The sequence below is a fragment of the Schistocerca cancellata genome, chromosome 6 (genome assembly GCF_023864275.1).
Source record: "Schistocerca cancellata isolate TAMUIC-IGC-003103 chromosome 6, iqSchCanc2.1, whole genome shotgun sequence".
Classification (NCBI taxonomy): domain Eukaryota; kingdom Metazoa; phylum Arthropoda; class Insecta; order Orthoptera; family Acrididae; genus Schistocerca; species Schistocerca cancellata.
Window position 1 is genome coordinate 542,052,796 of NC_064631.1, and position 27,126 is coordinate 542,079,921.

Consider the following 27,126-nt stretch of genomic DNA (forward strand, 5'->3'; position numbering starts at 1 on the left):
TAGGCTTTCAATGGCAAGGAGAGCGTTTCTGAAGAAGAGAAATTTGTTAACATCGAGTAATAGGTGTAAGTGTCAGGAAGTCGTTTCTGAAAGTATTTGTATTGAGTGTAGCCATGTATGGAAATGAAACATGGACGCTAAATAGTTTGGACAAGAAGAGAATAGAAGCTTTCGAAATGTGGTGCTACAGAAGAATGCTGAAGATTAGATGGGTAGATCACATAACTAATGAGGAGGTACTGAATAGAATTGAGGAGAAGAGAAATTTGTGGCACAACTTGACCAGAAGAAGGGACCGGTTGGTAGGACATGTTCTTAGGCATCAAGGGATCACCAGTTTAATATTGGAAGGCAGCGTGGAGGGTAAAAATCGTAGAGGGAGACCAAGAGATGAATACACTGAGCAGATTCAGAAGGATGTTGGTTGCAGTAGGTACTGGGAGATGAAGAAGCTTGTACAGGATAGAGTAGCGTGGAGAGCTGCATCAAACCAGTCTCAGGACTGAAGACCACAACAACAACAACAACAACAACCCTTGCTGCACAGTCATGCGTTACATATATGTAATCTTTGTTTGGAATCACGTACGTTTAAAAACAGTTATTTCCAAGAGTAAAACACACAAAGAGTAAAAAAGAACCAAAATCTCGGATGAAAACCTTGTGAACAACCTGAGAATTCCAAACATTCGACTGGATTATAGTTTCCCAAATTCAGAGTCAAATGTCACATTAATTCCATCTCGCTTTTTTAGAGTAAAAAATCACAAAAAAAACCTTTCCCTCGTCCCGCGACTGTTAACGCACGCTATTATGTCATTTCACCCAAGTATCAACATTAAGAAATAACTACTACTCACTACACCACGATTTATGTACCAATAGCACGCTTGGTTCACACAGTTGTAACCTACATAGCCTCACGTATAACAGTGGGGTCCCTTGCTGCTACATCGCTACGGTATTATAGAATATCAGAGGTCGACGAACGGGTGCGGAAGCAAATATGCTGTTTGAGTGATTTTTGCTCCTGCCCGTGACGATGATTATGAAGGCAATCATCGAAAGCTTGGAACTTTATCCGGCTTTGACGCACAAATAGTCCAAGAACTTTTTATGCAGGGACTCGGTCGCGAAAAACTTCGTAGCCATTTCACTGTCAGCACTTTGAAGCCTCTTACATACGTTTATTTTCTCTACTACTTCTCGATGTCTTCATCTTCAGCAACCTGTAGCTATTCAGTCGTTGGTCGGTTAACTGTCTAGCTTTCGTCCATGACTGCTGCTGTGATGCAATCACATTATCCAATTCTGATGGGTTTCCATCTGTAACTATGCAAATGTCGACAGAATTTTACTTTTATCTGTTCTTTCTATGAATTGAATGTTAATATCAGGCGCATTGTAAGTGGTTTCAATACATAATATTGCGCATATCAATCGTAGTTTTTGGAGAAATTCTGTAACTTACACAAAAGTTACGTGAACGTTTAATTCAGAACGAAGTGTCAGTAAACTATCAGTTCAAATTTTTATTCCGTTGCTTGCATTTTTACTTGTTTTATTCATACACCAATTTTCAGTTTATCAATGTCAAAGACTTGACCAACTAGCCAATGCCTATTTTTTTGCAAACGACAGTTAGCTGAACTGTTCATCGATTTCTCGCTCGCAAGGTAAGAAGGTTTACGAGAATGTCACAAGGAGAGCAAGAGAACGATAGTGTCAAGTACCAGTATTAAAGGCTTTATGAAGCCACTACTGTTATAAATACAAGCATCAGCGTGTCAGATGGGATTAGCAGAAATATGATCGATTGTATGCTAATAAGCAAGATCTGCTACACAGAAATCCAAAATAACGTACGACTCCGAACAAACCATGTGACCAAGACCCGACGACTACTGTTTTAGAGTGTTTGCTTGGTAGTGAGAGAAAGAATATAAAGAAGGAAGAGGTTTTCTCTTACGCATGGAATCCTTATTTCTGCGTTAGTATTTAAGTTGTTTCCGCAATTTGTATGTGGGGCGGAAACGGAAAATCAACGCAAAACGACTGTCCATAGTTTTTTGTTAATTGTGTTTTAGAACTTTGATAAACTCAAGAAATGAGATTACGGAATATCATAAGCTGATGTGTAAATTATTCTTTAAGATGAGACTGGTTTCGGTCGAAGGGCATTATCTAACATCTGTTGTAAAAATGTGATGAATACACAACAATTTCAGGTAAAAAGTATGTTTCAAAACTGTAATTAAGATACAAGCATTACTTACAGTTTGGGTTATGGTTCAAATGGCTCTGAGCACTATGGGACTTAACTTCTGAGGTCATCAGTCCCCTAGAACTTAGAACTACTTAAACCTAACTAACCTAAGGACATCACACACATCCATGTCCGAGGCAGGATTCGAACCTGCGACCGTAGCAGTCACGCGGTTCCGGACTGAAGTGCCTAGAACCGCACGGCCACCGCGGCCGGCACAGTTTGGGTTAACGGCAAGAGTTATATTCATATGTCAAAAATGTGGTGTTACGATTCTGATAAATATTGCTTCGGACAAATAGGTAGAAAAATATGTACACGGTACTAAGACTAGTGTAACATGGACAAAAAATATCCATCGAAATCTGCTACATATTTAAGGGATGAAAAACACTATTTTACGCAAGCCGGACGAAGGTAAATATGTGGACCTCTGGGAAATGATGGAATTTTTTTCAAATTATGCTGACTTTGAATCAACAAATTTAACTGAAGAACACATGTCTCTCCCTCTGGACGACTAAGAATCATTTACAAATTATATTTTCAGTATTGTGTCTATTTTGACGTATGTATGTAGCTCTTGCTGTCAATTCAATCTATAAGCATTGCTCGTATGTTTATTACAAATTTTAAACATCCTTTTCATCCTAAATTTCTCATATTCACGGCGTTTGTACAAAAGATGCTGAATAATAGTCTCTGAACGAAACCAGCCGCATATTAAAGAGTAATTTCAACAGCAGTTTATGGTGCTACATAATACGATTTCTAAAGTATCCTCAGTAAATGTGGGAAATCGAGTAGTGCTTCACTCATCTCCCATACTTAACAGACTCGTACCTCTGCAGAGCAGGTTACCACGGCAGGGCAGGTTACTGCACGAGACTAAAAGGAGTAACTGAGCTCATAAATATAATACAATGTTATCTAGTTTGATATGGGTTTCGACCCCCATTTCTAGTTACGTTCCGCCTTTTTCTTCATCGCCTGTAATTTCATGTTCTTCCTTAAATTCCATATGCATTATTTGACCACAACAGAGAAAACATTCCTTATTGCAGCACAGGGCAAAATCGTAGTGGAGGTCGTTTGCTGTTGCTTGTCTTGACCAGTGAAGACTAAGTCACAGATTAGGTTTACCTGTTGTGTCAGTTGCCGTGTGTGATGTGGTTACAAGTCGTTATGGAAGCATTTGGAATACCAGCTAAAGAATAGTTCCAATGCTCTATAACCCTCACTCCATAATAGATTACGAAGACCGGAGTTTAAGCCATGGCAATGACAAACAACTTGGTGACCTGAGACAGAATTGTGTCACCTCTCTCTATTTTGCAGGCGGATTTCCTCAGATGTCAATTTCGTCGTTCAGCATAGTTAGAACTAACGACTTATAGGGGGAATCTCATTTCATTTACGCGACCTCGTCCCTTGAGGTGACAGGTTTTTCCACAAGTCATTTCACTGATACAAAGCTGGGGACTTTTCCTTCCAAGTCACGGATATTCCTCGAACTTCGTTTCGGTAACTTTAGTCGACACGCTGACCGGTCTAATTTGTACTGCTTCCGAATAACACCAACCAGAGACTTTTCTTTTTCTACCCATTCCTTTAATATTATTTCGCTTTTCCAACGTAACCGTCCTCTACTTTTTTATTTTATTTATCAATTTTTCCTATCTCTAAATACCAAACAGTCTACGTATTTCATCTCTATTTTCGTAAGCGACGAAATTTTGAAACAATTCTGCTAGGTTAATCCATAGTGATCTGCCCTTGTGAATGTTATCTTGTCCGTAGATATCTGTGATATCTTCTTGATGCAGTACGCGTTCCTTCAAAGCACTTTCCAAGTTCTTGGTTTAGTCAACGTTTTCCGAAGCCCAATGCAGGGCATTTGAGGACGCTTATAACTGGAAAACCTTCAGGATAAATGCTGGAGCATATTCAAAGGAATCAGAAACCGTATTCATGTAGATTGTACTTGCATAATCGTTGGCGTATTACTAGATTTACTGAACAAGGAAAACAACGTGCGCGTTTCCTCGTTACGGGACTGAATCTACAGTGAAGTAATGGAAGTACGCTGAAAATATTTATTCAGTAGACTATTGGATCGGCGGTCATGAAGGTTTACCGGAAGAAAATTGAATTTATTTAAAATTCGCTAATACTTAGATCGAGCATTGGATAATGAAATCTGCATATAAGAGGATGATTTGAAAAGTTCTCGGAATCACCACGAGAGGTCAGCGCTAGCGCAACGAATTGTTCACGTGAAGTTGCCTGTAAACACTTGGCACGTCAGTGCTCTTGGAAGAGAGCTGTGGCGGTGACGTGGTTCTGTTGTTGATCCCGCGTAGTGATTTGCGAAGATGGAAAAAATCGAGATTAGAGCAGTGATTAAGTACTTCGTAAAGAAAAGTATGAAAGCAAAGAACATTCATGCCAATTTCCAGAATACACTGGGGGACTCAGCTCCCTCAGCCAAGGGGACAAATGAATTTAAATTTGGTCTGTAGAGCTTAGAAAGATGATGATCCACACAATGGTCGGCCAAGATGTGTTTATTGCAGAAACCATTGCAAAAGTGCACAAAACGGTCATGGAGGGTCGCCGATTGGAAGTGTGTGAAGTTGCTCACGCTTGGCAGATGTCATCTGAAAGAGTATATCACATTTTAACTGAAGAATTAGAAATGAAAAAATTATCTGCAAGATGGGTGCCGCGACTCTTGACGCTGGATCAAAAACGCATGAGAATGGACATATCGGAGCAATGTTTGGCCCGTTTTAGGAGAAACGAACAAGATTTTTTGTGCCGGTTTGCGACCACAGATGAAAACTTGGGTGCACTAATATACCCCAGAGACAAAACAATAACCTCATTCTCCGCCACCAAAGAAAGCAAAGATAATTCCTTCAGAGCATCAGTGTTCTGGGATGCAAAGGGGTTCTGTTTGTAGATTGTCTCCCCACTGGGCAAACAGTTACTGGAGAATACTATGCTAATCTCTTGGACAAATTGTAACAGAAGATATGCGAAAAAAGGACAGATTTAGCAAAGGAGAAAGTCATCTTGCATCTAGACAATGCGCGTCCGCACACATGTGCCGTCGCCATGGCAAAATTACACGAACTAAGGTATGAAATGTCACACCCGCCTTATTCACCTGACTGACTCTGTCAGACTTCCATCTCTTCCCAAAACTGAAAATTTTTCTTGATGGACGAATATTCACTTCAAACGAAGAATTGATAGCCGGAGTTGACAACTATTTTGCAGTCCTGGAGGCAACTCATTTATGAGATGGGATCAAGGCACTGGAACATCGTTGGACCAAGTGTATTGAAAAAAGAAAAAAGGTTCAGTGATGTAAGTACTTTTTTTCTATTTCGTTTCAAGAACTTTCCAAATCACCTTCGTATCATTCAATGACTCCAGCATGACATTTTCCCTCTGCATTGAGGTAAAGACACTGGTTGCGCAATGGACCCTACAGTATATTACAAAGCATTAATAGCCTCTTCTGTTTGGATATGGTATTGTTTCAGTACTAACATCGTCAAAATATCTTATTTGTTAGTCGAAGTCTCAGTTTTACGCAGAATTACGTAAATTCATTCCAAGGCAAGCTGGTTTGAAACTCTGACAGCTTCAAGTGCTTTTTGATGTTCACATACTTTACATCAGCTGATACCAGAGAGTGTCACGAGGTAGCACTACAGGTGATCAATTAGAGAGATAAAAGATAAACTCGCATGTGAAACAACACAGCAATCAAAAGTTAGCTTTCGAAATATTCTCGGACTTGGTACTTCCTATAGTTGATGAAATCGTAAGTTATCAACTGTCATATAAAAGCCTTCCGCACTATTTTCGTAAGGCATAACTGATGCAAATCTATCTGCCTCCTCTACAGGCTGTGATATTACAAAGTCAGCCACAAAGAAGAAAACCAGCAGAAGACATCATTGATTTCGCTTTCTAGCCATACACTGCCCCCCTCCTTCCCCCCAAATGCCACACCAGCAGCTACAGTAAAAAACAATGAACAAAGTGTTCTAGATTAATCTAGTTTATGACTGTTTATTTTTAAGTAACATTTCTCAGTGTATGTATGTATGCATGTGGAAATGCCTGAAGATAAAAAGAACATGTTCGAAACGCGTTGCATCATGTTAGATTAAGCATAAAATAAAAAGTGGCTGGTAGCAGAAACTTGAAATAAATAATCCCACACAGTCACCCGTTATGGCTGAAAATAATTCCTATAGTTTACGTATTCTTTGTGCTACTCACCGATATTTACACGGTCCAGTCACATTAACGTGTCCACCGCCTACGTTCGACGAGGTGGCAGCACTAGTGACAGCACTAGCAGTGGAGAGTATGTAAAGCGTGCCGGGTGGCAGGGGGGACTCAGAAAACAGTGCAGTCGTTGTCGTAATGCGGAAACAGAGCAAGTTACCTGACGTAAAAATGGGTACGATCATTGGCTTTCGGGCCAAGGGTGGAAGCATTTCCGAAACGGCTAAGTATGTACATCTACATTTATACTCCGCAAGCCACCCAACGGTTTGGCGGAGGGCACTTTACGTGCCACTGTCATTACCTCCCTTTCCTGTTCCAGTCGCGTATGGTTCGCAGGAAGAACGACTGCCGGAAAGCCTCCGTGCGCGCTCGAATCTCTCTAATTTTACATTCGGGATCTCCTCGGGAGGTATAAGTAGGGGGAAGCAATATATTCGATACCTCATCCAGAAACGCACCCTCTCGGAACCTGGACAGCAAGCTACACGGCGATGCAGAGCGCCTCTCTTGTAGAGTCTGCCACTTGAGTTTGCTAAACATCACCGTAACCCTATCACGCTTACCAAATAACCCTGTGACGAAACGCGTCGCTCTTCTTTGGATCTTCTCTATCTCCTCCGTCAACCCGACCTGGTACGGATCCCACACTGATGAGCAATACTCAAGTATAGGTCGAACGAGTGTTTTGTAAGCCACCTCCTTTGTTGATGGACTACATTTTCTAAGGACTCTCCCAATGAATCTCGACCTTGTACCCGCCTTACCAACAATTAATTTGATATGATCATTCCACTTCAAATCTTTCCGCACGCATACTCCCAGATATTTTACAGATGTAACTGCTACCAGTGTTTGTTCCGCTATCATATAACCATACAATAAAGGATCCTTCTTTTTATGTATTCGCAATACATTACATTTGTCTACGTTAAGGGTCAGTTGCCATTCCCTGCACAAAGTGCATATCCGCTGCAGATCTTCCTCCATTTCACTGCAATTTTCTAATGCTGCAACTTCTCTGTATACTACAGCATCATCCGCGAAAAGCCGCATGGAACTTCCGACAATATCTACTAGGTCATTTATATATATTGTGAAAAGCAATGGTCCCATAACACTCCCCTGTGGCACGCCAGAGGTTACTTTAACGTCTGTAGACGTCTCTCCGTTGAGAACAACATGCTGTGTTCTGTTTGCTAAAAACTTTTCAATCCAGCCACACAGCTGGTTTGATATTCCCTAGGCTCTTACTTTGTTTCTCAGGAGACAGTGCGGAACTGTATCGAACGCCTTCCGGAAGTCAAGGAAAATGGCATCTACCTGGGAGCCTATATCTAATATTTCCTGGGTCTCATGAACAAATAAAGCGAGTTGAGTCTCACACGATCGCTGTTTCCGAAATCCATGTTGATTCCTGTAGAGTAGATTCTGGATTTCCAGAAATGACATGATACGCGAGCAAGAAACATTTTCTAAAATTCTACAACTGATCGTCTATAGTTTTGCGCATCTGCTGGACGACCCTTCTTGAAGACTGGGACTACCCGTGCTCTTTTCCAATCATATGGAACCTTTTGTTCCCCTAGAGACTTGCAGTACACGGCTGTTAGAATGGGGGCAAGTTCTTTCGCGTACTCTGTGTAGAATCGAATTGGTATCGCGTCAGGTCCAGTGGACTTTCCTCTGTCGAGTGATTCCAGTTGCTTTTCTATTCCTTGGACACTGGTCGCTTGCCGCCGTAGTTAAAGTAAACTGTGCATGGCGAAGTGGCGATATCCAAAACTGACGCCGAAGCAACTATGGTGCACCAGGGGCCATAGATGACGGCGGTGAATGACGGCTTGAAGACATGTATACGGACGAATAGAACGTGCAACTGTTGAGCAACCGACCGCCCAGATGAATCGAGGGGCTACCAACAAAGTCTCCTCATCGACCGTTCAGCGAACGTTGCTGCTAATGGGCTGTTGCAGCAGGCGCCAGGTTCGTGCACCCGTGCTGATTGCTGTTCATCGGGGCGAAAGCTGGAACTTGCACACCATTACCGCAACTGCATGTCCACTGAGTTGCGACAGATGACCTTCTCGGATGAATCACGTTTAATTCTCCATCGGACAGATGGTCGTTGACGTGCACAACGTGAAACGTCGGGAAGCAAACACTCGGCATACGTTACGGTCTGGGGAGTCCCCCCAGATAGCTCAGTGGTACGTGTTTGGTCGGAGAGCTGGTTGGCCTCTGTAATAAAAAAAACTGAGTGGAAGGATCAACCAAAAAAAAGTCCGCCCCCGGCAGCTGAGTGGTCAGCACGACAGAATGTCAATCCTAAGGGCCCGGGTTCGATTCCCGGCTGGGTCGGAGATTTTCTCCGCTCAGGGACTGGATGTTGTGTTGTCCTAATCATCATCATTTCATCCCCAATATAAGCCGGCACGGTAGCTCAGCGTTTTTGGTCAGAGGGTTAGCTGCCCTCTGTAATAAAAAAACTGAGTTAACCGATGAACAACGAACTTAAACGGATTTCTTACGATGTCCGCCCCGAGCAGATGCAACGAACAAAAGCGAACAAAATGAGATTTTAAAAAAAAAAAAAAGTGGTCAGCGTGACGGATTGCAGTCCTACGGGCCCGGGTTCAATTCCCGGATGGGTCGGAGATTTTCTCCGATTAGGGACTGGGTGTTGTGTTCTTTTGTGATGGCTCCCAAACCCAAGATCCTCAGCAGTACTTTTGGGGGCAGCCACCACAAATTGTATAAAGCGTGGGTAGTGACCAGGAGGTAGCTACGTCTGTTGGCCGAAAAATAATTAATGACAACAATTGCGCCAGCTAGAATGAAGAGATAACTTATCTTTACTTCTGAAGAAACGTGCACCAGCAATACAAGTCCAAGTAAAATCTAAGAGCAATCCGTATACTGAGCCTAGTCGAATACAATAGCAAATATCACACTGCAATGGTTCCGCTATAAACTCCACGAAAGGCTAGCAATAGACAATCGACAATAGACTGTCCACCTCGGGCCCAGCGCTCCTCCTTATATGCAAAAGGCAGAGGGCGCTGCGGACCCGAGTTTAGCCATGGCGGACCTCTTCCATCGGCGGTAACGCCCTGAGACGCCGACGGCCGCGACAGGAACTGTGGCCAGCGATGTCACGGTCAGGGCGCGCGTGCGCGAGTTGGTTGGTTGGTTGGTTGGGTCCGTGGATACAACATGTTCTCTTCTCATCATTTCATACTCATCCGGCGCGCATGTCGCCCAATATGGCGTCGACCGTAACAAGAACTGCACCAAGGTGGTCGGACCTGCCCCGTACGGGGCCTCCCGGACAATGACGCCAAACGCTCATTTCCATTTCCATGGTCTGGGGAATGTTTTCGTGGCATCCCCTGGGTGATTTTGTCATTCGGGAAAGTACAATGGATCAACACAAGTATGCATCTATCCTTGGGGACCATGTCCACACTTACATGCAGTTTGTTTTTCCTCTGCATACAGCTGGCACTGTCCATGCGTGGTTTGAAGAGCACCAGGATTAGTTTACCATACTTTCACTGACCAACAGACTCCTCGGATTTAGACCCCTCGATCAGGATGATGGATCCTCAGTCGAGAAACCTAGCGCAGCTGACCACAGCACTGGAGTCGGCATGGCTCCATATTCCCATCGTATCTTCCACAACTTCAGTGATTCTCATCCTGTACGTCTCGCAGCAATCTGTATTGCAAAATGTGATTATACAGGCTTTCGACAGATGGTCACATTAGTGTGACCAGACGGTGTACATCTGCACTTGGCAAGCTACCGTACACTGTAGCATAGTGTAAACAGAGTATTCGCTTCAACAATCACGAACGCTATTCCATTAAAGAGCGACTTGCCCTGCAGTCAAGAGCAATGAGGCTCTAATACTCGCCATGCTTTTATTTTTTATTTTTTTTTTTTTGGTCGGGGTGGGGGGGGGGCTACCTGTTATCTGGAGTTTTGATGCGACTCGCCATGAGTCCCTCTACTTTGTCTACCACTTCAACTCAGAAGCATCACTTCTGCCCAACGTCCTTCTATACAGGGTGTTACAAAAAGGTACGGCCAAACTTTCAGGAAACATTCCTCACACTCAAATAAAGAAAAGATGTTATGTGGACATTTGTCCGGAAACGCTTAATTTCCATGTTAGAGCTCATCTTAGTTTCGTCAGTGTTCTCCCACCTACGCTCAATGGAGCACGTTATCATGATTTCATACGGGATACTCTACCTGTGCTGCTAGAACATGTGCCTTTACAAGTACGACACAACATGTGGTTCATGCACGATGGAGCTCCTGCACATTTCAGTCGAAGTGTTCGTACGCTTGTCAACAACAGACTCGGTGACCGATGGATTGGTAGAGGCGGACCAATTCCACGGCCTCCACGCTCTCCTGACCGCAACCCTCTTGACTTTCATTTATGGGGGCATTTGAAAGCTCTTGTCTACGCAACCCCGGTACCAAATGTAGAGACTCTTCGTGCTCGTATTGTGGACGGCTGTGATACAATACGCCATTCTCCAGGGCTGCATCAGCGCATTAGGGATTCCATGCGACGGAGGGTGGATGCATGTATCCTCGCTAACGGAGGACATTTTGAACATTTCCTGTAACAAAGTGTTTGAAGTCACGCTGGTACGTTCTGTTGCTGTGTGTTTCCATTCCATGATTAATGTGATTTGAAGAGAAGTAATAAAATGAGCTCTAACATGGAAAGTAAGCGTTTCCGGACACATGTCCACATAACATATTTTCTTTCTTTGTGTCTGAGGAATGTTTTCTGAAAGTTTGGCCGTACCTTTTTGTAACACCCTGTATATCACAATCTCTGACTTTTTCTACAGTTTTTACCCTCTGCAGCTCCGTCAACTGCTTTTTGTCTACATCTACATCTACATACATACTCCGCAATCCATCATACGGTGCGTGGCGGAGGGTACCTCGTACCACAAATAGCATCTTCTCTCCCTGTTCCACTCCCAAACAGAACGAGGGAAAAATGACTGCCTATATGCCTCTGTACGAGCCCTAATCTCTCTTACCTTACCTTTGTGGTCTTCCCGCGAAATATAAGTTGGCGGCAGTAAAATTGTACTGCAGTCAGCCTCAAATGCTGGTTCTCTAAATTTCCTCAGTAGCGATTCACGAAAAGAACGCCTCCTTTCCTCCAGAGACTCTCACCCGAGTTCCTGAGGCATTTCTGTAACACTTACGTCATGATCAAACCTACCAGTAACAAATCTAGCAGCCCGCCTTTGAATTGCTTCTATGTCCTCCCTCAATCCAACCTGATAGGGATCCCAAACGCTCGAGCAGTACTCAAGAATAGGTCGTATTAGTGTTTTATAAGCGGTCTCCTTTACTTTTCCCAAAATTCTGCCAATGAACCGAAGACGACTATCCGCCTTCCCCACAACTGCCATTACATGCTTGTCCCACTTCATATCGCTCTGCAGTGTTACGCCCAAAAATTTAGTCGAGGTGACTGTGCCAAGCGCAACACTACTAATGGAGTACTCAGACATTACGGGATTCTTTTTCCTATTCATCTGCATTAATTTACATTTATCTATATTTGGAGTTAGCTGCCATTCTTTACACCAATCACAAATCCTGTCCAAGTCATCTTGTATCCTCCTACAGTCACTCAACGACGATACCTTCCCGTACACCATATCATATGCCCTATCGTACTGTTCAATTAGTCAGTGTTTTGCACATGTTCATCACCTCGAGTTTTGCGACTGACCTCCTCATTAATTATTCTTCTAAAGCACCACATCTCAAACGCTTCGATTCTCTTCTTTTCCGATTTCCCCGAGATTCATTTCCATTTAATGCTGCGCTCCAAACGTACATTCGCAGATATTTCTTCCTTAAATGAATGCCTATCTTTGATACTGGTATAGTCCTTTTAGCCAGGAACGCCCTCTTTGTAATTACCTGCTTTTACATCCCCCTCGCATCGTTCGTCCTGTGTTATTTTGCTTCCAAGGTAGGAGAATTCCTTTACTTACTATACTTCGTGATCAGTTTTGATGTTAAGATTGTCTCTAATCTTGCTTCTATTACTCTTCGTATAGTTTCCTTAAACCACTAAAGATGAGTGGCGGATACTTCCTTGAAAAGACCACGTGGGGTTTCTGTCTCATCTTTACCCAGTTCTAGTTTGAGTTTACCTTCTGGTGACTTCGACATCGACGTGACGTTCAAGCGTAGTTTTTCTTGCTTCCTTTTCCTATTCCATCGACACACAGCGTGCAGAAAGAGCAACTGCATCTTCCCCTCTGTGTGAGTTCGAACATCTCTAAATGTGCAATCGTGGACATTACGCGATATTAATCTGTTAGCCAGTTGCATGACTCCTCCAGGAAGTAAGAAGATTTGTAATTTTAGTAGCAATCCTTCTTAATATGTACAGCATCTTCGTTCTAGCTCTTCCCAGAGGAGATGTCGAACGTACACGTATCTGGGGCACTTTCACTCCAAATAAGAAAATTCCTGAAGAATTAATCAGCTGTACTGTTAACCTTTTCTAGCTCTTCTCTTAATCTTGCTCGGTAAGAGACACAAAGAGAAGCAGAGTACTGTAGAATCTACCAGACAAAATTTTTAAGCACCTCGTTTCATAGATAAGCTGGAAACAGCTACAAATAGAACATATCCTTAACCTGAAGAATTCAATGAATTATTTCTCTAACACAGCAAACAAGGGTTTGTTATCATGTTTGTAGCTTTCGATAATGTGTATGACAGCGGAAACTAAGAATCATTCGTCGAAATACTAGCTGATTTTGGAGCAAAAGTCCACAAACATCATAAAGAAATGTCAATTGACAGAGACATTTTGGAAGTATGACAAGGAGATGGCATATACCTACTACTATTCTACAGTGCCCTTGAAAAAAATATAAGAGAATGGAGAAGAGCAGGAACACCAACACTCCATCTGCGATTTAAATGTATAGATTTAGATTGTCTTGGGCTTGCAGGACAAAGACAGTAATTGGCACTGCGTATTACAAACGAATAACAAAAAAGACTGACTCATATACTCTGTCTGAAAAAAAGTGAAACATCTAGAAGACAAAGTTAGATGTGAATGTAACTTCGTGCATGTACACGCCATGAGCAATACAGACCGCGCAAAATACCGTGGCCGATAGGTGCGCAGTCGGCAGGGCAAACTGAGGGATTTACCGGCAGGCGCTGTAGGGGTAACGCCGAGCGCTGGTGAATTTTGAGTAAGACATACACATTTCTCTTGTAGCCACGTTAAAATTTGCTTCTTTTGCCAAAACACAGTTGACTTTACAGTGCCACCTCACTAACACGTTATACAGACGCAACTGCAGGGAATTTTGAACAGTGGTTTATTAAGTTTATTAAGCGACGAACGGAGGAAAAGTAAGGTCAGCAGCTTATGAAAAAGCACATCCTCACTACAAATTAATCGTGTAAGTCTTCACCTATGTTGTTCCAAAACACATAGCATTTCTCGTTTCACCAGATATCGATGGCCCTTAAAAATTACATTCTTTCATCGAAAAAGTCGGTAGTTGGTGGAGTAAGATGGTAGATAATTAAGTTTTGCATAGTAACCGTGTGGCCGGCCGATGTGGCCGAGCGGTTCTAGGCGCTTCAGTCTGGAACCGCGCGACCGCTACGGTCGCAGGTTCGAATCCTGCCTCGAGCATGGATGTGTGTGATGTCCTTAGGTTAGTTAGGTTTAAGTAGTTCTAAGTTCTAGGGGACTGATGACCTCAGATGTTAAGTCCCATAGTGCTCAGAGCCATTTGAACCAGTAACCGTATGGAAAAATACTACCCTCTTTGCGTGCTATCATTTGCTAGACTCTCATTCTGATATCTCAAACCATTTATGAAATATTATGTTGCGAATATTTCACACTGGCCTTATCGCTGGCGCCAGCGTGACTGCAAATGGAAACATAAAATTTCTCCAGATTGGTGACCCACACCAAGTCTAAGGAAAAATTAGCTAAATTTCACACGCAGCAATGTATTATGTAATATGCACCAAACACAAAATCATAGCGAGCCGTATATTTCGTTGCAACCTTTTTGGAACATCGCACAGTACCTTACTTGCACCTAAGTATCACAAGAACTATGACCATTAACGAAATGATAGGCACATCATCATGAACCTGACATATACAACTAATAGTAATGCAAAAATGAACTGCTGTATAATTCTTGTAAAATCGTTTGAGGAAGATTGAAACTCGTGCGTCTCGATTCTGTAATAGCCAACGGCCGAAAGGTGGCAAACACTGACGGCCTCCCCTTCCAAACAAACGAATGAACTCGCCCAGCGCTTTGGGCGAAAATTGGTCGCTATGCATCAGCCACATTATCCTGCACAGACCTGTTGTAAACGATTAGAGTTGCAATCCTCTGTGAGAGGGAGAACGGTCACTAGAGTCTATTAAAGTTGTTCGTATTTAATGTTGATACAAGTTGTAATAACGCGCGGACAGCCCAAATGTTGAGTGGTCATTGTGGTAGACATGGGCATTTCACATACTTCTGTGAGATAGCGTTATCAGCTCCTGACATAGTCTGAAAGGGTCTCATTTTGGGGTTGCATTTGGCCAGCTGGTTAATTGTGCAATATATAGATATGTGAGGTATTTGGATGCGACAGTGGCCCACTCTTAGACTGTAATGGAATGGAATAGCAGGCTTAATCGTCGTCATGTTTCCTGTCCACCATGTCTGATCATGACAAGGCAGGATCACCGTACTGGGCACCAAGCACATTGTCACCCCTTCACATCTGGAGCTGCTATCTGAAAACAGATAATGGAGTTCCTGAACACTGTAGGTCATCCTGTCCTGTTGGTCAGGGTCTTATCAGCACTCGGTCTAGGAATTACTGCCCCATGCATAGTCGGCCATTAACAATACTACCTGGACTAGGGAATAACCATTCCATGTGTAGCCTGCCACTAACACCACAACACAAACAGTCCCGTTTGAACTGCTGATAATGGTGTAACGTTGTGTTCAGAAATGAATCGTGATTCTGAACTACATCAAATAATCACCGTGGTGTGGCGAGCCACCGCGTGTGACAATAGGTCATAGCTGGTAGTAACTGAGGGAACTCTGATAGCACAACAGTACGTCTCGGACATCCTGCGTCTTCATGTGTTTTCTCTCTGGCGACAGTATCGCGATGCCATTTTTCAACTGGACAATGCTCCTCCATACGTGGCGCGTGTCCCTATGAGCTCTCGTGTCTGACTCTTGTAGAGAGCAAGAGCCCCAGATCTGTCCCCAAAAGAACACGTGTAGGACCAGCTTGGCGGTCGACTCCGTCCTAGTACTGGTATCTGGGTATCAAGAACCAGATACAACTTTTGTGGGCCAGCTTGCCACATGAGAAGATAGAAGGGCTTTACGACACCCTTCACAATCGAATCACCGCATGCATCCAGGCCAGTGTGATACAAATTCATACTGATGACTGGGCTCATACCGCCAAAATCTTTGTAAATTTGATTCAATTTTGTAATCACTGAAATAACATCGCTTACCCCTTCAATGTGTGAAAGTTCGTTTCGTTTCCTCCACATTTCTGGGTGCCTTTTTCTTGTCAGGCAGTGTTTTAATTGTTGGACCACGTAGCCTATTCACCATATTTTCACCTAATCCTAGGTCAAATGAAACCTGTTGTTGGTAAATGTTCTGAGGCCAGCGAAGATGTTTTCGCAGCCGTGGTTAGGTGTTTTGCAGATCTATTAGACTACTTACGGCGAAAACAGATTCCGGCAGCTAACAGCGGCGAAATGCAAACTGTTGCCGCAATAATGATTGAAATCCATAGCTGTGTAACACTGCCAGAACACTGAGACGTTGCCGTAGAAATGCAAACAGGAACGCGTGACGTGATTCGTCGTGGCAGACGCGAGAAGCAGCCGCGCTAAGCTCTGGCAGTAGGAGCTACATAGTTGCGCTTCAAGCGTGGGCACTAATATCTGGAAAAGTGTTGGTCAGTGTGCAGTATATAAAAAAATAAGTGCATTTTCCTTTTTTAAAAAAATAGATAGAGAAAAAGTCTATCAATTACAAGCCGAGAACTTTTTTCTCCTAGTTGTCAAAGTCTTAATTTGAGAGTGAACTTATCTTTATAAAAGTATCAAATGTAGATCAGCGTCCTTGAATAGTAATAGTCGGCGATGGATGAATGGCGGGCCGGCTGGTGTGGCCGAGCGGTTCTAGGCGCTTCAGTCTGGAACCGCGCGACCGCTACGTCGCAGGTTCGAATCCTGCCTCGTGCACGGATGTGTGTGATGTCCTTAGGTTAGTTAGGTTTAAGTAGTTCTAAGTTCTAGGGGACTGATGACCTCAGATGTTAAGTCCCATAGTGCTCAGAGCCATTTTTTTATGAGTGGAGGAGGAGTAGACACTGCGAGTGCGACAAAATAAAATATTATCTGTTTAAGGGCTGAATCCCTAGAAACCACCTCATCCTTTCCACCTAGCTGTCAATGGAATTTCCTACCATAGGATTCAAATATCAAATCGAAATCCGATAGTCAGTGGAGGGTAACACGAGAATAATATTTGAAGTTTGTCTTCTGGGCAAGTGTAGAATACTTCAAATTGAAAAAAAAAAAAAAGGAAAAGAAACCAGTACCACGAAGGAATTATCCGGATGGGACGGAAATCTTTAGATGTGTTGTACGTGTACAGACAAGCAAATGATTACAATTTCAGAAAAATTGGTTGATTTATTCAGAAGAAAGAGCTTCAAATGGAGCAAGCCAATAACAGGTTGGTTCACCTGTGGCCCTTTTGCAAGCTATCATTGGCTTGGCGTTGATTGACAGAGTTGTTGTGTGTCCTCCTGAGGGATGTCGTGCCAAATTCTGCGCAGCTGTCACATTAGATCGTCAAAATCCCGAGCTAGTAGGAGGGCCCTGCCCCTAATGCTCCAGACATTCTCAATTGAGGACAGATGTGGCGACCTTGCTGGCCAAGGTAGTGTTTGAAAAGCCCGAAGACAAGCAGTAGAAACACTCGCCGTGTGCGGACGGGCATTATTTTGCTGAAAAGTAAGCGCAGGACGGTTTGCCATGATCGGCAACAAAATGGGGCTTAGAATATCGCATACGTATCTCTGTAGTGTAAGAGTGCTGCGGATGACAGCCAAATGGATCCTGCTATGGAAAGAAATGGCACCCCACGTATCACACCACTGTCCAGGGCACCTGCACAGACATCTTCCCTGCTCATCTTGGGGTCATTTCGAAATAGGACACATCACTGAAGACAATTCCACTCCAGTCAGTGAGATTCCAGGCCGAAGACGTGTCTGGAGGCACTCCGGCCAGCGGTGGAATAGCAACCTGATTGTCATTTGCCCTATGGCCCGACATTTCATGGCAGGACCCCTTTGATTGTCATCCAGAAGACCCTTACAGCACAGCGATACGTCGAAAATATTCTACGCCCCATTTTGTTGCCCTTCGAGGCAAGCCATCTCCCGCTTACATTTCAGCAAGATAACGCGCGCCCGCAAACGGCGAGAGTCACTTGTCTTCGTGCTTGCCGACCCTACCTAGGCCAGCAAGGTCGCTAGGTAACACCCCTCACTGAGAACGTTTAAAGCATTATCGCAAGGGGTTTCCAATCACCTCGGGATTTTCACGATATAATACATCACGTGGACGGAATTTGGCACGATATCCCTCACGACGACATCAAAAAACTCTATCAATCAATGCCAAGCCGAATAACTGTTGGCATAGGGGCCAGAGGTACACCAACGCGTTATTTAGTTGCTCAATTTCTGAAACTCTTTCTCTTGTACAAATCATCCAGGTTTTCTTGTCTGCACATGTACATTATATCGATCGATTACCGCCCCATTCGGATAATTAGTTCATGGTACGTCGTTTTTTTTTTTTTTGTCTTGGAGTGTCTAAAGCTCATGTCTTAAGCCCTTTGTGTTCAGTGCCGATGAATAACACCGCAGTGGTTGACACTAGTCCAGGTAAAGAATTTTGTCTCATACACTCCTGGAAATGGAAAAAAGAACAAATTGACACCGGTGTGTCAGACCCACCATACTTGCTCCGGACACTGCGAGAGGGCTGTACAAGCAATGATCACACGCACGGCACAGCGGACACACCAGGAACCGCGGTGTTGGCCGTCGAATGGCGCTAGCTGCGCAGCATTTGTGCACCGCCGCCGTCAGTGTCAGCCAGTTTGCCGTGGCATACGGAGCTCCATCGCAGTCTTTAACACTGGTAGCATGCCGCGACAGCGTGGACGTGAACCGTATGTGCAGTTGACGAACTTTGAGCGAGGGCGTATAGTGGACATGCGGGAGGCCGGGTGGACGTACCACCGAATTGCTCAACACGTGGGGTGTGAGGTCTCCACAGTACATCGATGTTGTCGCCAGTGGTCGGCAGAAGGTGCACGTGCCCGTCGACCTGGGACCGGACCGCAGCGACGCACGGATGCACGCCAAGACTGTAGGATCCTACGCAGTGCCGTAGGGGACCGCACCGCCACTTCCCAGCAAATTAGGGACACTGTTGCTCCTGGGGTATCGGCGAGGACCATTCGCAACCGTCTCCATGAAGCTGGGCTACGGTCCCGCACACCGTTAGGCCGTCTTCCGCTCACGCCCCAACATCGTGGAGCCCGCCTCCAGTGGTGTCGCGACAGGCGTGAATGGAGGGACGAATGGAGACGTGTCGTCTTCAGCGATGAGAGTCGCTTCTGCCTTGGTGCCAATGATGGTCGTATGCGTGTTTGGCGCCGTGCAGGTGAGCGCCACAATCAGGACTGCATACGACCGAGGCACACAGGGCCAACACCCGGCATCATGGTGTGGGGAGCGATCTCCTACACTGGCCGTACACCACTGGTGATCGTCGAGGGGACACTGAATAGTGCACGGTACATCCAAACCGTCATCGAACCCATCGTTCTACCATTCCTAGACCGGCAAGGGAACTTGCTGTTCCAACAGGACAATGCACGTCCGCATGTATCCCGTGCCACCCAACGTGCTCTAGAAGGTGTAAGCAAGAAGGTGTGGCCAGCAGGATCTCCGGATCTGTCCCCCATTGAGCATGTTTGGGACTGGATGAAGCGTCGTCTCACGCGGTCTACACGTCCAGCACGAACGCTGGTCCAACTGAGGCGCCAGGTGGAAATGGCATGGCAAGCCGTTCCACAGGACTACATCCAGCATCTCTACGATCGTCTCCATGGGAGAATAGCAGCCTGCATTGCTGCGAAAGGTGGATATACACTGTACTAGTGCCGACATTGTGCATGCTCTGTTGCCTGTGTCTATGTGCCTGTGGTTCTGTCAGTGTGATCATGTGATGTATCTGACCCCAGGAATGTGTCAATAAAGTTTCCCCTTCCTGGGACAATGAATTCACGGTGTTCTTATTTCAATTTCCAGGAGTGTATATTCCTGTAGACAACGTACAAAGGACGCAATTGTAGAATTAGAACATCATTGGAGAACTCTGAATACTTCAAAATAAGATAAGGACTTAAACAAGGAAGTATTCTATCTCCTGCACTTTTTAATGTTGTGATGGAGGGAATGAATAGGGCAGTTTAATATATAGTAAAAGAAAAAGACAAAAAGATAATTTTTGCAGCTGATATGGTAAAATGGGGCGATAAAGAGGGAGATGTACAGCTACAACTTGATGCGTGGAAGGAAATAATGAAAAGACATTCAAAATAAATAAAGATAAGAGTGAAATAATGGTATTTGGAAGAGACAAAGGGATCAACGGAAATATTACTTTGAATGGAGAACCCCCTCAAAGTGGTAGACAGTTTCACTTATTTAGGGAGTGAAATATCTAGTGATGGAAGAATAACCAACGAAATTAATAGATTACAGAAGGGAGGCAATTTCTGCCAAACAATAAAACACCTGATTTGAAATAAGGAACATTCAGAAAAAGCAAAACTCCTTATGTGTAAGAGTTATTACTTCCCTATTGTCACCTATGGAGGAGAAACATGGACAATGACAGAAAGGGACTGGAGCAGACTGCAAGCAGGGGAAATGAAATTTCTCAGAGCAGTTAAGGGAAAAACAAGAATGGACAGAGTAAGGAACGTAGATGTCAGAAAGGACGTTAAACAAGAAAGTATGAGAGAAGAAATTGAAAAAAAGAGACTAAGATGGTACGGGCATGTTAAAAGGATGTGTGGGCAGAGACTCCCCAAAATTATGGAAGAACTAAAGATGCATGGAAAAAGACCTAGAAGGCGCCCAAGAACACGGTGGAAAACAGGAGTGAGAATATCTGTGGAAAGGAGAGGTGTCACCTGGCAGCAAGTGGAGGAAGAAAAGTAGTGGGAGGACCGAGCCAAATGGAGAGGACTCGTCAACACCCAGACCCGGCAATAGCTGGAGTTGGATCCCGATATAGATAGATAGATATTCCTGTAGACTTTCACGATTATCGTTTTACAATATAAAATATTCTGAGGTAATGTGGGTGTTCAACTGAGGTGTTGATTCCATTTTTGTGCACGATATTTCAGCAACCGAATCAGTAGTCTTCTTCAGGTGCTGCAACTCTGTTAGGAGAGATGATCAGAGCTTCTAATATCAACTCGAAATTAATTTGTTTGTTTGTTTGCTGGTACGTGTCTCTATTCCTGGTACACATGGAAATTTCCGCGTCACATTTCCGCAGCACGCCGCCAGATGACCTGAAATAAAATTGCGCTACCCGTTCATTAAATGTAGCGTCGTATGGTAATTCGTTTTCAGTATCTCAAGAGGAGCAATCCTACAAGAATCCATGCTGAATTGGTGAAGTGTACAGCAACATTACACCATCATATGGCAGCGTGATTAGGTTGTGCAGGCGTGGTTCCAGTGTTGTCAATTAAGTCTGAACGACGAAGAACCAAGCGGCCACAATCTCTCTGTGAAAAAATGGGAATCTCAAGTTAAGTTGAGGTCTGGTGCTCGAAAACGGTCTGGTTTGGACAGTCCTCGAGGGTTCCTTCAACGTCGGAACTCCATACACAGAAACATGAAATTTATTAAGGAGATGATGAAAGAAGGTTATGTGCCGTTTTTAGATGTCTTGGTACGAATGAAACAGCAATGGCACTCGGTATTTTGAAAGCCCACTCACACAGACCTGTATTTACAAGCTATTACATACAGGGTTATTACAAATGATTGAAGCGATTTCACAGATCTACAATAACTTTATTATTTGAGATATTTTCACAATGCTTTGCACACACATACAAAAACTCAAAAAGTTTTTTTAGGCATTCACAAATGTTCGATATGTGCCCCATTAGTGATTCGGCAGACATCAAGCCGATAATCAAGTTCCCCCCACACTCGGCGCAGCATGTCCCCATCAATGAGTTCGAAAGCATCGTTGATGCGACTTCGCAGTTCTGGCACGTTTCTTGGTAGAGGAGGTTTAAACACTGAATCTTTCACATAATCCCACAGAAAGGAATCGCATGGGGTTAAGTCGGGAGAGCGTGGAGGCCATGACATGAATTGCTGATCATGATCTCCACCACGACCGATCCATCGGTTTTCCAATCTCCTGTTTAAGAAATGCCGAACATCATGATGGAAGTGCGCTGGAGCACCATCCTGTTGAAAGATGGTCTGTCGGTCTCCAGTTGTGGCATGAGCCAATTTTCCAGCATGTCCAGATACACGTGTCCTGTAACGTTTTTTTTGCAGAAGAAAAAGGGGCCGTAAACTTTAAACCGTGAGATTGCATAAAACACGTTAACTTTTGGTGAATTGCGAATTTGCTGCACGAATGCGTGAGGATTCTCTACCGCCCAGATTCGCACATTGTGTCTGTTCACTTCACCATTAAGAAAAAATGTTGCTTCATCACTGAAAACAAGCTTCGCACTGAACGCATCCTCTTCCGTGAGCTGTTGCAACCGCGCCGAAAATTCAAAGCGTTTGACTTTGTCATCGGGTGTCAGGGCTTGTAGCAATTGTCGGCTGTGGTACGTTTAGCTCCCTGCTTGCTTTATTCGTCGACTTCCGCGGGCTGCGCGTGAAACTTGCCCGCACGCATTCAACCCTTTCTTCGCTCACTGCAGGCCGACCCGTTGATTTTCCCTTACAGAGGCATCCAGAAGCTTTAAACTGCTCATACCATCGCCGAATGGAGTTAGCAGTTGGTGGATCTTTGTTGAACTTCGTCCTGAAATGTCGTTGCACTGTTATTACTGACTGATGTGAGTGCATTTCAAGCACGACATACGCTTTCTCGGCTCCTGTCGCCATGTTGTCTCACTGCGCTCTCGAGCGCTCTGGCGGCAGAAACCTGAAGTGCGGCTTCAGCCGAACAAAGAGTTTTTCTACGTATCTGTAGAGTGTCGTGACCATATGTCAATGAATGGAGCTACAGTGAATTTATGAAATCGCTTCAATCATTTGTAATAGCCCTTTATATTTCAGTTGGCATATGTAGAACTCTGACAAAAAAAAATGGCTCTGAGCACTATGCGACTTAACTTCTGAGATCATTAGTCGCCTAGAACTTAGAACTAATTAAACCTAACTAACCTAAGGACATCACACACATCCATGCCCGAGGCAGGATTCGAACCTGCGACCGTAGCGGTCGCTCGGCTCCAGACTGTAGCGCCCAGAACCGCATGGCTACTTCGGCCGGCAGAACTCTGTCAGTTGCAAAGGCAAGTCGCATCAGCTTCACTCGCCTACCTCAGGCAGTTACGTAACGAGATTTTTTGTACATGCTTCTGTGGCAACGCCTCATTGTTATCACAGCACTCTGTCGTTTTCGGTTGCAGCCGTCTACGCTTCGCAGTTGAAAGCTGGCAACAGTCCAGCTGTCAAGGAACTACTTCCGCAAAGTGAACTATAGTTGCCACCATCCAGCACAAAGTAGGCCATTCCGAAGACCTTCATTCACGAAGCCCATACCTGTCAGATTCCGATAACCTAAAAGTAGAACTAACGAACTTGCGAACTGCGTTCCCAACAATGGAGATACGTCTCAGCAATTACAGAGGACGCTACAGAAGTACAAGCGGTAGAACAAGTAATTGGGTAAGGCCTCCAAAACGACAGTTTGTCTGCAGTTCCCGCAAAAATAGGTGAAGTATTAAGAAGATAAAGTTAATGTGAACTTCCGGCGCTTTTGGGATCAGTTCAGGATGGCAGGTGTTTATAAGGTTATACGTGACTGTGGTAACTAATACACAGGGTGTAACTAAATTCCCTTCACAGACTTTGAGAAAATGTCCAGTAAAAATAGGCTCTAAAATGGATGCCTTAAAAGCTGTGAGCGCTTGTTTAATTGAAGAGATGTGTTTCACGGTAGCGAAGCTGAACAAGTGCTCATACCTCTTAAGGTAAGCATTTTAGAGCCCAAGTCTACTATAACTTGTTCTGGTGTAAAAAACCAATCCTCAGAGTTTGTAATGGGAATTTAGTTACAGTCTGTATATATTTATTTAGCGTATGACAGTAAGACACAAATGATAATACAGTTAGTTAAAATTGAAATAATTATAGTTGTAAACAAACGTCTAACATATTTATATAGGCTATTGCTTCTGGAGTCGCCATCAGGAAATCTTCAGGTTTCACTTCATAAGCTTGCCGAGGGCATTCTTCTATGATGTGTTTTAAGGTTTGGGTTTCACCACATTGGCAGAAGGGCGTCGATTTCTTGCCCCATTTATGCAGGGAATAGGCACGTCTACCATTATGGATCCGTACTCTCTTCAGAGTTTACCAGGTTTTACGTCTACCTCAAAAAGTGGAGGATTTTTGGTAATACATGGAATTTCGTTGCTCTGCTTTCTGATCTATTGCTGATGCCAGGCTTTAGACAAACATACACACTCTGTATAGTGCAGATGACACGCACTGTTCAGGAGCGTGTAATGGAGCACCTCTTATATGCTCGCTTCCTTCCAGACAGCAATGCTGATATTGTGACACTGATGGCCGGGAGGCTCCACCAGGGGGCGATGGGGGGCGGGGATGGGGGAAGTTCGGCTTCCGAATTGCAAGTCACATTGAGAGACTAGCGTGTCCATGAAGAGAGGAATAGGAGGAGATTAATGTTTAACGTCCCGTCGACAACGAGGTCATTAGAGACGGAGCACAATCTCGGATTAGGCAAGAATGGGGAAGGAAAACCGGCCGTGCCCCCTTTCAAAGGAACCATCCTAGCATTTGCCTGAAACGATTTAGGGAAATCATGGAAAACCTACATCAGGATGGCCGGAGACGGGTTTCAACAGTCGTCCTCCCGAATGCGAGTCCAATGTGCTAACCACTGGGCCACCTCTCTCGGTGTTGATGGTGATGATGAAATGATGATGAGGACAAGCCAACACCCAATGCCCGAGCGGAGATCTCCTACCCGGCCGGGAATCGAACCCGGGCCTGCTGCATGGCAGCCAGACGTGCTGATACCTCAACCAAGGGGGCGGACTCCAAGGCCACAACTGCGCTATCACAGAGCACTATAATTCTACTGATCATTCGATGAAATACAATGAAACAAGAACTATGGCCCATACATCAAACTTTCGCAGCTCCATCATCAACTGTCTCGAGTCCCTTATCAGTCAGGAAAAAAGCTTCCAGTTATATCCTTCATGGAGCCCTGTCATAAAAAAACTGCATGCTCCGCATAAACAGCGTCGTTCTGTAACTCTACCAAATGAACGAGTTCGATCAGATATCGATGAGGCAATCTTTCACCACGAAGGACACGTGGCGAAGCGCACTGCCTTGCAGCAGTAGGGCATGCGCTCAAGCAGCGCATGCGGTGTGACAGCTGGGAACACCATGCATGTTCTGACGGCGTCCTAAATAGGGGTGCTCAGTGTAATTTCTCCTGTATACACCTGAAGACGACCAGAACACTCTCTGCGCCGAAATACCATGGCAATAAATTACAGACATCCGACAATTCGCCTGAAATTTCATAAAACAATGTATACGAATTGAAAGTACTAAATTTTCACGACCTACGAAGTTCTTTGCTGGATTTCAAGAGATAAGTTAATTCCATGACGACGCCGTAACAGGGAAGACGGATAACATGTAGAGCAACAAGGATGCTTACACCTCGCATTGGAGTCGCATGCGGGAGGACGACGGTTCAATCTCGCGTTCGGCCATCCTGATTTAGGTTTTCCGTGATTTCCCTAAATCGCTCCTTTGAAAGGGCACTGCCAACTTCCTTCCCCGTCCTTCCCTAATCCGATGAGGCCGATGACCTCGCAGTTTGGCCTCTTCCCGCAAACAACCCAACGCAACCTTACACCTCGAGATCGTAATGCATAGAAAAGCATAAGGAAGGCAATACCCCGTAGTGGACGTCAAATGGCTGATAATGCTGCCAATTGACAGATGGCACTGTTGCTGTCAGTGTTCTCAAAGTCATAAACTGCTCAGTATATTCTACGTTAAAAGTATAATTTTTTATGTTTAAGAAGTCAGAGAGGACCCCTATACGCCTGCACAGTGATACTATATAGAGGCATTTATACTCACATCCCGAAACTGAGCAATGCCCAGTTCTCCCAGCTCGGACACAGAGGCGTACGCTGCCTCAGGCTGGATGAAGAGCTGGCACAAGGCCATCTTCTCGCTCCGAAACATCGCCCCCATGGCTGCTGTGAACAAACACAGAGAAAAGTTGTATTAAAAAACGAATCAGTTGAATTAAAAGAGAGAAAGAGAGAGAGGTAGAGAGAGAGAGAGAGAGGGAGGGAGAGAGAACATATTTATAGTATTCTGAGATTTAGATCAGCAAGTGGGAGTCCAGTTTTGATTCAGACAGTTGTCAGAAATTTATACGTAGAGTGCTCACAAAGTAACTTTGACGCACACCTGCGCAAACGGCGCGTTAGGAGAGCAAATGAAGGTAGCGGTTGGGGCTTCGCTGTGAAAGACCGCAGCACCTAGACGCTGAAGCCTAGACACTAATGAATTGTCTCGCGTAATTTGTAAGCTACAATGAGCGAGCTTGTAAACGATCGTGTTAACTGGTTATTTCAGTATGACCAGTAATACGACCAATTTTTACGTTCAGGCTCAACAGTTTCTCATTGGGGTACTGAAAAAGAAATTGTTGGATAAACAAAGGAACAAGCAAAGCAGAACACGTCTGAACCACGCAGTACAAGAAATATCATAAAACAAAAATAGTAAAACATGCAGTATATAACGAATATCTGTCACGGGAAAATTGTATTTCCGACGAATCGTTCGGCAATACTGTGTTACCTAAAGATGGTAGCCACGTGGTTTAAGGCGTCTTGTCACGGTTCGTGCGGCTCCCTCTGTCGGAGGTTCGAGTCCTCCCTCGGGCATGCGTGTGTATGTTGCCCTTAGCGTAAGTTCGTTTAAGCTAGATTAAGTAGTGTAAGGGACCGATGACCTCAGCAGTTTGGTCCCACAGAAGCAGCTGAATGGGTTGAAAATAAAT

The 27,126-nt window shown here is 44.4% G+C and overlaps 1 protein-coding gene across 3 annotated transcripts in view; it reads right to left on the reverse strand.

Moving 5' to 3' along the window:
- Positions 1-27,126, reverse strand: part of LOC126191506 (V-type proton ATPase 116 kDa subunit a 1-like) — a 278,558-nt gene that overhangs the window by 186,230 nt on the left and 65,202 nt on the right. For 2 of the 3 annotated variants that reach the window (XM_049932399.1, XM_049932401.1), the window contains exon 2: positions 26,190-26,311. In XM_049932399.1, the coding sequence (XP_049788356.1) occupies positions 26,190-26,306 (117 nt within the window). In that variant the 5' untranslated portion in view covers positions 26,307-26,311. The remainder of the gene's footprint in view (positions 1-26,189; positions 26,312-27,126) is intronic. The other variant, XM_049932400.1, reaches the window with a different exon arrangement.